This window comes from Erythrolamprus reginae, chromosome Z, assembly GCF_031021105.1.
Source record: "Erythrolamprus reginae isolate rEryReg1 chromosome Z, rEryReg1.hap1, whole genome shotgun sequence".
Lineage (NCBI taxonomy): Eukaryota > Metazoa > Chordata > Lepidosauria > Squamata > Dipsadidae > Erythrolamprus > Erythrolamprus reginae.
The window spans coordinates 23,394,074-23,406,105 of NC_091963.1; the positions used below are offsets into that span (position 1 = coordinate 23,394,074).

At 42.7% G+C, this 12,032-nt stretch overlaps 1 protein-coding gene across 3 annotated transcripts in view; it reads left to right on the forward strand.

Moving 5' to 3' along the window:
• MPP7 (MAGUK p55 scaffold protein 7) overlaps nt 1-12,032 on the forward strand; it is a 134,017-nt gene that overhangs the window by 60,240 nt on the left and 61,745 nt on the right. For all 3 annotated transcript variants that reach the window (XM_070729414.1, XM_070729416.1, XM_070729415.1), the window contains exon 4: nt 6,874-6,951. In XM_070729414.1, the coding sequence (XP_070585515.1) occupies nt 6,874-6,951 (78 nt within the window). The remainder of the gene's footprint in view (nt 1-6,873; nt 6,952-12,032) is intronic.

Consider the following 12,032-nt stretch of genomic DNA (forward strand, 5'->3'; position numbering starts at 1 on the left):
GAGCTTGCAAGCTGGTAAGAGCTGGGAACATCGTTAGCACCTGGTTAGGGCTAAAAAGAAACTTATTCAGAGCAAGTTAGAGCAATGAAAAATCCCACAAAAGCTTAGGGCTTGGAAAACATTCTTAGCAGAGAGAAATAAGACGCATTCAGAGTATAAGATACACCCAAATTATCAGCCTTTTTTAGGGAGGAAAAAGGTGTGTCTTATACTTTAAAAAATATGGTACTGTATTTATCTTTATTAGGCATATAGTCCCCTAGCGAGAACCTAAAGAATTGTAAAGTTTACAATAATATCCATGTTGCATTTCTAACAGTTTTACAGACCTTCTGAAAGGAATGGAAACACTTGTAATGTGAGTCGCCTATATCTCTTTTTTAAAAATCTGTTTTGTCTTAGTTTTGTATTTTAGATGTTTTTACTATTGCTCCATCTCAGATTAAGATCCGACAAACTTTGCCTTGCATTGTCAATTATGAAAACATCTATACTGTACATTAATTGTCAAGGTCAAAATTATCACGACCTAGGAAAAATAATTCTAGGTGCCCATCACGTTAACAGCATATTAATTTTTTTGTTACTTGTGAAGGTTAGTAATAGTGATGTCATTTCTTTTTTACCTTCACATTTTTTGCTTATAATACTAGATCACAGTAGATCTTCTTTTTGAGTTGCTAACAAAATTATGTTCTAAAATGAATCTCTGGCTCTGAATTCTATGTAACAGTTGGCAACTAAACTGAATTTTGAAGGTGATGTGAGTCATTATAAAACAGTTTTTAACTTATTAGAAAGTTTTGGAGTTATTACATTTTAACAGAAGATACTCCGAACAATTGTCATTTCTATAATCTGAGGTTCTTTATTGCTTGGCAGTCCCCTGTAATGGAAAAGTCGTCACTCCCTGGCTGATCTTTGAGGCTTCATACATCTTGAATAATTTTTAATGCAAACACTAGTTTTCACAATTCTTTGTAAAAACATAATTCTCCTAGCATTATTGTATTATTTTATACACCCATTTTCTTCCAGTAAAATAGTTCTGTCTGCATATCTTAAAATATTAAAATTTCTGCTACCAAATTTGTTTGCAATCTATGATTCTGGTTTTGGTCAGCAGGGAGGTGACACAGAGCTGGGTCCAGGAGATTGTCAACAATTCTTTGGGGAGGGGGTCCTTTCCGGATCCCTACAAGGAGGCACTTGTGCACCCCCTCCTCAAGAAGCCTTCCCTGGACCCAGCCATTCTTAACAACTATCGGCCAGTCTCCAACATTCCCTTTATGGGGAAGGTTGTCGAGAAGGTGGTGGCTCTCCAACTCCAACGGTCCTTGGAAGAAGCTGATTATCTAGGCCCTCAGCAGTCAGGATTCAGGCCCGGCTACAGCACGGAAACTGCTTTGGTCGCATTGATGGATGGTCTCTGGCGGGCCCGGGACAGGGGTTTATCCTCTGTCCTGGTGCTTCTTGACTTCTCAGCGGCTTTCAATACCATCAACCATGGTATTCTTCTGCACCGGCTGGAGGGGTTGGGAGTGGGAGGCACTGTTCTTCAGTGGTTCTCCTCCTACCTCTCCAGTCGGTCACAGTCAGTGTTAGTGGGGGGTCAGAGGTCAACCTCTAGGCTTCTCCCTTGTGGAGTGCCTCAGGGGTCGGTCCTCTCACCCCTGCTATTTAATATCTACATGAAACCACTGGGCGAGATCATCTAAGGACATGGGGTGAGGTATCATCAGTACGTGGATGATACCCAATTGTACATCTCCACCCCATGTCCAGTCAACAGAGCAGTGGATGTGATGTGCTAGTGCCTGGAGGCTGTTGGGGTCTGGATGGGTGTCAACAGACTCAAACTCAACCCTGATAAGATAAGTGGCTATGGGTTTTGCCTCCCAAGGACAATTCCATCTGTCCGTCCATCACCTTGGGGGGGGGGAGGATCACTGACAATGAATGAATGAAACCTGAAAATTGTCCCAAAGGTGCTTTCCCAAAGGCAACTGGACTTTGTTTTTCCCCCCTTAAAGAAATGTTGCTTCTTATCCAAGAAATTTCTTCAGTTCTGATTGAATGGTGCAGAATAGAAGATTTATATTCCTTATAATTATCATCTGATTATTAGCACTCTAGAGGTTGGTCCTTAGATTTCTGCGAGTTGTTGAGGCCATTTGTGGGTTTATCTGTATCCTCAAGGTCCCTTCAATCAGAATGCAAATGGATGTGGAACCTTCTTGGAAGAACTTGGAGAATTACATCCTAAGAATCATTTTCTAAATGCCTCTGGAGCTTTTCTCCCTTCTGGCCATATACTGTAAATCAGAGGTCCCCAAACTTGGTAACTTTAAGATTTGTGGACATAAACTCCCAGAATTCTCCAGCCAGCTATGCTGGAGTTCTGGGAGTTGAAATCCACAAATCTTAAAATTTGACAAATTTGAAGACCTCTGCCATAAATAATGAATTTCTGAAGATTTTCCCCAACTTGCCCTCTGCTTCTACCATGGGGAACATTGGAGAAGATTGGAGCAATCCAAAACACCTTTATACAACCAGCTACTGAATAAAATGCAAAATAGGTCTATTGAATAAGGATAAGAAATGTTTCATTTTTGTATGAAGTACCAGTAAAGATAATTTTTCCTGCAAGATCTGTACAGCTCAAGGGCAAGAAATAATTTTGTTGTTGTTGCTCTTCGTCTTCAGCAATGGATGCTTTTAAGAGATAAGTACTGAGGGAAAACAAATGGCATTAGTATTTTTAGACGCACAAAAAGCATTCGATAATGTGGATTGGCTATTTATGAAATTATTACTTAACAAAATGAATTTTGGAACCAAATTCTTTAACATAATTGATGCCATATGCTCTGCTCAAACAGCAAAAATTATTTTAAATAATGATCAAACAGAAAAATTTGAAATACAAAAAAGAGATAAGTACTGGAACAAGATTGTTCAAAATTGCTTCTGTGTATTAATTGCTTCTGTGTATTAATTAAATAGATGTAGATACCAGTGCAGCCTTTTACACCCCTTTTCCAGTCTTGAAGCAATCTGTATTCAAGTTGTTGGCCATGGATTGCAATAATTAATAAAGAAGCCTATGAATATGTATTTTGAAAGGTGTATTTTAATATATTTAAAGAAATATATTTAAAGCATGGTATCCCTATATAGTTGTTTAAGGATACAGGTTTTAGTATGTGGACTGCATTTATAAAACAGGATTGTTGCTAGAGCCTCATGTTTCCATGTCAACAAAGACAAGATGAGAGCCTCTTTTCCAACTTTTGAATACACTGAAAGTGTCCAACTTATAAAAAAAACTTTAAGATTAAAGTACACAACAAAAACTCATCCAATTTTGAGAATAGTTTTTTCAGCAGCTGAGCAGGGAGCTTGGCTGTAAAAGCATAGATAAATTTATCTTGGAGGAAGGGTAATTTGTTTAGCTTTAATCTGAATTTCCTCTATCCATGGGGACCTCTTCCTATAAGCAGAGTCATCAAAACACTTTCTCCTTATTGACCAAAAAAGAACATTTGAATGAAGTCTCTGAAATCTCAAATAATAGCTGCTTTATTTTGTTATATGAGGAACAAAGAAGTCAGTTTCTTTCAGAAAGACCAACATTTGGTTTTTAATGAGACTGTCCAAGGAGCAAGGGGTTTAAGGTAGTATTTAGATTATACACTTGCAAAAATAAAATAGTTTGAATAACTTTAACTGTTAATTCAGAAGATGTCTAGATTTTTTCATATATTTAAAGACTGAAAATTGCAGGTCAGATAAAGCAAATACATTGAATTAGAAGGGAATTCCAACATTAATTTTAACAAATTGAACAGAGTACCATTTTTGCATAATAAAATTACAGTTCTAATATAAATGTTTTATAGTTTAAAACAGAATGTTTAGTATAATCATTTTTACAATTATAACTTTATAAATACAGCTAATCACAATTTTCAAAAGCGCTCTAAATTGTCCTGATATAGTTAAATCAGGATGAACATATTAGTTAAAATCAAAAAGAATTTAAACTACTGTTAATCTTAGGGAAATTTGTAGAAAAAGTAACAATTTCTTAAGGGTTCCCCAATCTTTGTGCATGTTAACAAATTTGCAGTTTTATAATCTGTTCTGAAGATTATACACATTTAGAAAGCAGTGGTTAGAAGAGTTGTTGTATAGCTCTGTATAATGGTGGTTAGAAGAGTTATTGTATAATATTTTACTATTTTACAGTAGTTCTCCTAAACCACCATTTTCTAAAAGTTTATAAAAGGATGGAGGGATCATGTAATCAGTTTCTCCTTTAGAATAAAGGAAGTACTTTTTGAAGTAACTTACAAATTCGGTTTCTGGGTATGGGAATATAATAAAAAAATAAACTCGCAAATTTTATTGCCTTAATATAAATGTCCCAAGATAAATCAAAATCCATCTTTTTCAGATGGTTTCAAAATTGGTTTGGCCAAATCATGCAGAATTAATTACATCTGTAATAGGTAAATAGAAATCATATTTAATAGCAGTATGTTTTGGGAAGTGGGGAAAAATGAAGGTGCATTCTTGCAGGTTTTCCAAACATGTTTGGAAAACCTTTTGGAAAAGGTTTTGGAAAACTATTACCGTAAGTCCATTTTTGCGAGAAAATTTTAATTTATATTGGCTTGGTGCAGTCCAAACCAAAAGTTACATAAATAAGCAATTTGCTTATTGAAATGTTAGCAATCCATCACTTTCTTCTCTTGGTTATTTTTTTTTAATGTTGCAAAATGTTCTAGCATTGAAAGAAACATTTTATGCAAAATGGAATGCTTGCAAATCATTGTGACAGAATGTCTAGATTTTATAATCAGACTGTAAACAGTCATTGCTTGATTGTGTTGAAATATGAGGAAATACTAATGTTAGTTTGTTTAAATGCAGGAATACGTTGTATGTTTAAAAGACTTGATATTTTATATCTTTTAAAAGACTTGAAGAAACGACCTGTTTACATACTCTTACAAATGTATTTTATTCCATAGCTTGTCAAAAAACATGTAATTGTGTGTATATGGGATAAAAACAGATGGTTGTGACATGGCTATTAAAATCAAAGAAACATGATATCTAAGTATACTTTGCTGAATAAATATTAGGAAAACAACGTAGTTCGTTGCTTGTTTATATTGGTAAGTTCAGCAGAAGTATTGGTGGCAAAGTATAGCATGTTATATATTTTTGTTTTCAGAATTATAATGTCTAAATCATCACAACCATCTGCATAGCTAGAGGTATAACAAGCAGGAAGAGGGAGATTGTGATCCCCTTATATAGAGTGCTGGTGAGACCACATTTGGAATACTGTGTTCAGTTCTGGAGACCTCACCTACAAAAAGATATTGACAAAATTGAACGGGTCCAAAGACGGGCTACAAGAATGGTGGAAGGTCTTAAGCATAAAACGTATCAGGAAAGACTGAATGAACTCAATCTGTATAGTCTGGAGGACAGAAGGAAAAGGGGGGACATGATCGAAACATTTAAATATGTTAAAGGGTTAAATAAGGTTCAGGAGGGAAGTGTTTTTAATAGGAAAGTGAACACAAGAACAAGGGGACACAATCTGAACTTAGTTGGGGGAAAGATCAAAAGCAACATGAGAAAATATTATTTTACTGAAAGAGTAGAAGATCCTTGGAACAAACTTCCAGCAGACATGGTTGGTAAATCCACAGTAACTGAATTTAAACATGCCTGGGATAAACATAGATCCATTGTAAGATAAAATGTAGGAAATAGCATAAGGGCAGACTAGATGGACCGTGAGGTCTTTTTCTGCTGTCAGTCTTCTATGTTTCTATGAAACATCTACAAAAGCATAAACAAATACAGTGATACCTTGTCTTACAAACTTAATTGGTTCCAGGACGAGGTTCTTAAGGTGAAAAGTTTGTAAGATGAAACAATGTTTCCCATAGGAATCAATGGAAAAGCGATTAATGCGTGCAAGCCCAAAATTCACCCCTTTTGCCAGCCGAAGTGCCCGTTTTTGCGTTGCTGGGATTCACCTGAGGCTCCCCTCCATGGGAAACCCCACCTCTGGACTTCTGTGTTTTTGTGATGCTGCAGGGGAATCCCAGCATCGCAAAAACGAGCGCTTCACTGGCAACGGAAGTCCAGAGGTGGGTTTTCCCAGCAAAGGGAGCACCAGCAGCATCGCAAAAACACTGAAGTCCTCAAAACCCCACCTCCGGACCTCTGTGTGTTTGCGATGCTGCGATTTCACTGAGGCTCCCCTCGTTGGGAAACCCCACCTCCGGACTTCCGTTGCCAGCGAAGCACCTGTTTTTGTGCTGCTGGGATTCCCCTGCAGCATCACAAAAACACGGAAGTCCAGAGGTGGGGTTTCCCACGGAGGGGAGCCTCAGGGGGAATCCCAGCAGTGCAAAAAGGGTGCTTCGCTGGCAACGGATGTCTGGAGGCGGGGCATCCCAGCGGCGGCGGTGGGTTTGTAAGGTGAAAATAGTTTGTAAGAAGAGGCAAAAAAATCTTTAACCCCGGGTTTTTATCTTGAAAAGTTTGTATGACGAGGTATCACTGTAATAGAGCAGCTTTTCTCCACCATCTCCACAGTAGCTTAATTTTTACCTGTGCACCCTGGAGTGGGCAGAGTCTTAATTAGGATTTATTGGTAGGTCAGTGGTACTGTAGGGTACCGTTAGGGTTATGGTGTAGGTCAATGGTACTGATTATATTGGGCACACAAAGCTAGGCCTTACTATTTTGAGTAGGTCGTATTTTCAGGGAAACACAGTATATCTCCAAAATATATTTTTGCTGCTAGCTAAATCTTTTTGTTCCATTATTTCCTAGATTCATGAGAAATTGCATCACTACGAAAAACAGAACCCTGTGCCCATGTTACACAGTGCATCAGCTTTGGTAGATGATGTAAGTGTACAAAGTATCTATTGACATAACAGATTTTGAAGACAGAAAGCAGTGGATAGAATAAACATATGAAGTAGATCATCTGAGAAGAATTGAGAACACTTTCCAAAGAGCTACGATCATAAGATTTATCACCTTGTTTTGAATTGTATTAAGTCTTTAATTCTGGAAATAAATCATTTAGAATGGTTCCCATTCTCCGTACTGAAGGAGCGGGTCCAGCAGTCACATGGGTTGCTCATGTCCAATCCGGTGGAACTGAGCCTAGTGTTAAAAAAGCTTGCTGGATCCGCCCCTTCCCCAGAATTCGCTCAGTTCGCATATCCTGCGGTTGTATTGTGATAGCTCGTTCAACATTCTAACACCTTCCCTTCGATCTTTCACTTCAAAAGTAGTAAGAATTGTTTATCCTTATTTGTTTACTTGCACTAATAGCGCCAGCCGTGTGTGGCTCGGCTTTTTTTCCTTGGGAGAAGTTGCGGTTTCGTTTTCCCCCGGCTGTTTTGCCGTTTACGATTCCCGCTGCCGCTTGTGGATTCCTTTAATCCTTTGGCCTGGAGGTCTTGGTGCAAGTATTGCTTCATTGATTTATTATAGTATTGTTGTTAAAGGGCTTAAGAAATTCCTCCTGCGGAGTGAGACGCTTGTTTCTAGTCTCCTGGACTTAGTCGATCGCTTCCCCTTTAAGAATTCTTTTACGGAGCGATTTTTCGGCGCGAAGGCCTTCGCGCCCTTTTTAAATTTAGGCCTCTCGTGTTGGCCTTCTGCCAGCCGCGTAGGCCTCAGTCCACCGCTTGGATCCCGGAGTGGGCTTTGGGACGCTCAGGCTTAATTCTCCACCGGCTAAGCCTCCAACCAGAGTGCCTTGGTTACTTTAATTAAAGTTTAGGGAGGCTGGCCACGCTGTATTTGGGGACACGAACTCTGGGTTTGCCCAGATTGTCCTCAAGTCTCAGCAGCTCCGAGGCCTCGGAGCAGGATCCTTTCCTCTTGGGAAGTCTTTGAAATTCTTCTCCCTAATTATCCAGTTTATTTGGCTCAGCCTTGTCTTCTGTTAATTGTCAGACTATGGCTACTTTTCCCAAGAGAGGCACCACGCAAGGTCCCAGAGAGGCCAGGCCTACAGGCGATGAGATTACCAGTATCCCCCAGGCCTCGACCTCCTCTTCTTCAGGGGCCCGCCCCTTGACCAAAGTCACCAGGGCTGAGAAGAGAAGGGACCAAGCCCTACAAAAACTTCATGACAAATCAGCAAAGCGTTTGAAAGTACAGGCCCAAGTACTCAGTAGTCATGACCCCCCAGAGGCTCCTAATTTGCCTTCTTCTGGGGTCACTGTGTTATCTCTGGATGAGCCAAACCTAGACAGACCCCAACCTAACCTATGGGGATTAGGTCCAGAGGAACCAGATATTATTGAAGATTCCCCCCAGCCAGGATCCTCCCAGGCTTTCAGGGATTCCTCTGCCATTCCTGCTGATATTTCCAGTTTACCTCCTGAATTTCAATCTATTTTTTCTGTGTTATCCAAGGCCATTGATGCCAAACTCTCTTCCATCAATGTGCCCTCCCTACCTCCTCCACCTCCTCGTTCCTCCCGCCCCTTGGGTTCTTCCCCAATGGTTAGAGCTCCTATTCAGGATGAATCAGATTCCTCTCAGGACGAATATGAGGATATGGAAGAGGATGAGGATCCCTTTCAAGGTCTCTCAGATGATGAGGAATCCCAAATAAAGGTTCCTTCTCCAATTACTATTTTTCCCTCTCAATTGTTCAAATCTCTCCTCCTCAAAGCTAGAATTTCTACGGGATTGGCGGCCCAGGAGAAACAGGCCTCCACATCCACTGATCCCCCGGAGGAGAACTTACCTTACTTCACAGAGGAACAGGAGGATAACGAGGTAATTCCTATGCCTAAATTGTTTAAAGATGCCTTACTTAAGCAGTGGGATTTCCCAGCCTCTGGGCTTAATCCCACAACCAAGGACAAAAAGTTGTACAAACTTTCCTCTTCCTATGAGGAGCTTCTATCATTTCCTAAACCGGATGAACCTATCAAGATCCTTCACTCGGCGGCTGCCGTGCCAGGCGAAGCAGAGGAGGTTCTCCGCCCAGAGGACAAGCGGATTGAACAGATGCTCAAAAGAGGATTCACCGCAGATTCCTGGGCCATTAAAAGTTCTGCAGCAGCTTCCTTTTTCTCCAGGGCCATGCTTCTGTGGCTTCGCCAACTTCAACAGCATATTCCTCCCGATGACTTGAGAGGTCAACAAGACTTCAACAAGGTCTTTGCAGCTGCTCAGTACGTGGCTGATGCCACTTTACAATCTACTAGATTTTCTGCTAAGTCTATTGCAGCTTCTACAACGGCAAGAAGACTCCTATGGCTTCGCCCTTGGCAAGCAGGAGTACGTCAGAAGTGGCAGTTATCTCTGGGACCCTTAAAGCGCGACCTGCTTTTCGGGGATCTTCTGGATCCACTCCTCACGGAAACCACGGACAAGAAGAAAGTATTGGGCCCAACCACCAAAAAGGCTACCAAAACGCAGTCCTTTCGTCGCCCAGGGCGTCAGCAAGATCAAGCGGCTTCCTATCAGAGATCTCCAGGTCAGTATTCCCCCCGCTTTCGTTCCCAAGGTAGGAACTCCAGGGGCAGAGGTTTTCGCTTCCAAAGGGGAGCGTCCTCTAACAGGGCTTCAAAAAAACCTAGATGGTAGTGTTTCCTTGATTCCCATAGGTGGTCGCCTAGCCCATTTCGCCTCTAATTGGCGTCTCACCTCCAAGGACCCCTGGGTCATTGACACTGTTCAAACAGGCCTTCTTTTAGAATTTACCTCTCCCCCCCCGAAACGTTTTATTTCCTGCCCTTCTCCCAGGTCCTCCTCAGATTGTAACCGTATGGAGGAGGCCATTTCCCACTTATTGTCCATCAGAGCCATTCAACCGGTCCCCCCCGGTCAGAAGGGTCTAGGTTTTTATTCCATCCTATTTATGGTTCCAAAATCCTCCGGAGGTTGGAGAGCTATTTTGGATTTAAAGAAGCTGAACCTATTCATCAAATATAGAAAGTTTAAGATGCACTCCTTATCATCCATTTTGGCCGCCATCCACCCGGGAGATTTCATGGTCTCTTTAGACCTCACCGAGGCCTACCTCCATATTCCTATAGCCAAATGCCACAGAAAATTTTTACGTTTCTCTTTTCAGGGCAGGCATTTCCAGTATAGGGCGATGCCATTTGGCCTTTCCTCGGCCCCTCGGGTCTTTACAAAGCTCTTGGGGTCCCTGGCGGCCTATATCCGGGCGTCTCCCATTCACATTTTATGTTATCTCGATGATATTTTGGTTCATGGGAACTCCCTAGAGAAAGTGAAAACAGACCTTTCTGTCACCATGTCAGTTCTTCAGGACCATGGATTTTCCATCAACTTTGACAAAAGTCATCTCCAACCTTCCACATCCATTTTACACCTGGGATCCGTTATTAATTCAGAATCCTCCCAGGTCTTTCTCTCTCCTGAGAGAAAAATCAGTATAGGGGAGTTAATTTCTTGCATTTTATCTCAACCTTCAGTTTCCATAGTAACCCTGTCTTCCCTTTTGGGGAAGATGGTGTCATGTATAGGCATCATTCCCTGGGCTCGCCTTCATGCTAGGGAACTACAGTGGCTCCTATTACCCTTTCAGAGATCGGGGCACAGCAACTCAAGGCGTCGCATTGTCATCCCACCAATTGTTCGCAGATCATTCAAGTGGTGGAAGTCTCCGGCCATGGACAAAGGATCCCCGTTCAGGTGCCCGGATCAATTTGTCATCACCACAGATGCCAGTCTATCGGGATGGGGCGCCCACGCCCAGGGGATGATAGCCCAGGGCACGTGGTCCCCGGAGGAAGCTTCCATGCCAATCAATTGGCTAGAGTTAAGAGCCGTATCCCTGGCTCTGAAGCATTTCTTTCCTCGCATTCCCAACCGGCACGTTCTCATTCTCACCGACAACATTGCCACAAAAAGCCATATCTGCAGACAGGGGGGCACGAGATCCAAGGCCCTCATGAGGGAGGCCCTCAAGTTGGGCCTTTGGGCGGAAAAACACCTTCGGTCGCTCCTAGCCGATCACATCTCGGGGAGCCTCAACGTCCAGGCGGATTGGCTATCTCGAGCAACGATAGACCCAGGAGAGTGGAATCTCCATCAAGATCTGTTCCATCAAATCAGCCTCAGATTCGGCCTACCAGTTCTGGATCTCTTCGCGACCAATGCAAACGCCCAGCTCCCCTGCTTTTTTTCCAGATTTCCATCCCCGGGAGCGGAAGCAATCAATGCCCTCCGGAGCCCATGGCCTCCAGGCCTACTTTACGCATTCCCTCCAATTCCAATTCTCCCGGACGTGATTCACAAGGTCCTCACCGAGAGGGCCCGAGTAATCCTAATCGCCCCTCATTGGCCCCGCCGGCCCTGGTTCGCGGATCTCCAACAGTTGTCCTTCCAGGACCCTTGGCGACTCCCCGTTTCGGGGGATATGCTGCGGCAGGGGGCCTCATTCCATCCAGACCCGGAGTGGTTCCACCTCACCGCCTGGCTGTTATCAGGAGAGACTTAGAACTGCGTGGCCACGACCCCGATACAGTGGAGGTCATTTTAAAGGCCAGAAGGGGTTCGACCAATCGAATCTACGACCATACGTGGTCCAAGTTTCACCAGTGGTGTCTACAGGAAGGCCTCTCTCCCCTGTGCATTCCCATACACAGAATCATTTCCTTCCTTATGCAAGGTTTCCATCAGGGACTTTCCACCAGCACCCTCCGGCGTCATCTGGCGGCCATTTCCTCTGTCCTAGCGGGGCCCCGCAGACAGCCTCTCCGTTCCTTTCCAGAAGTTCAGGAATTCCTCAAGGGCATAGCCAACCTCAGACCTTCCAAGGTCCACAGGTACCCATCCTGGGATTTGCCACGGGTTCTCCACTCCCTCACGCAGGCACCATACGAACCCCTAAAGTCGGCGTCCCTCAGGTACCTATCCTTTAAAGTAGCATTCCTGGTGGCTATTACCTCTGCCCGACGCATTTCGGAGCTGGCTGCCCT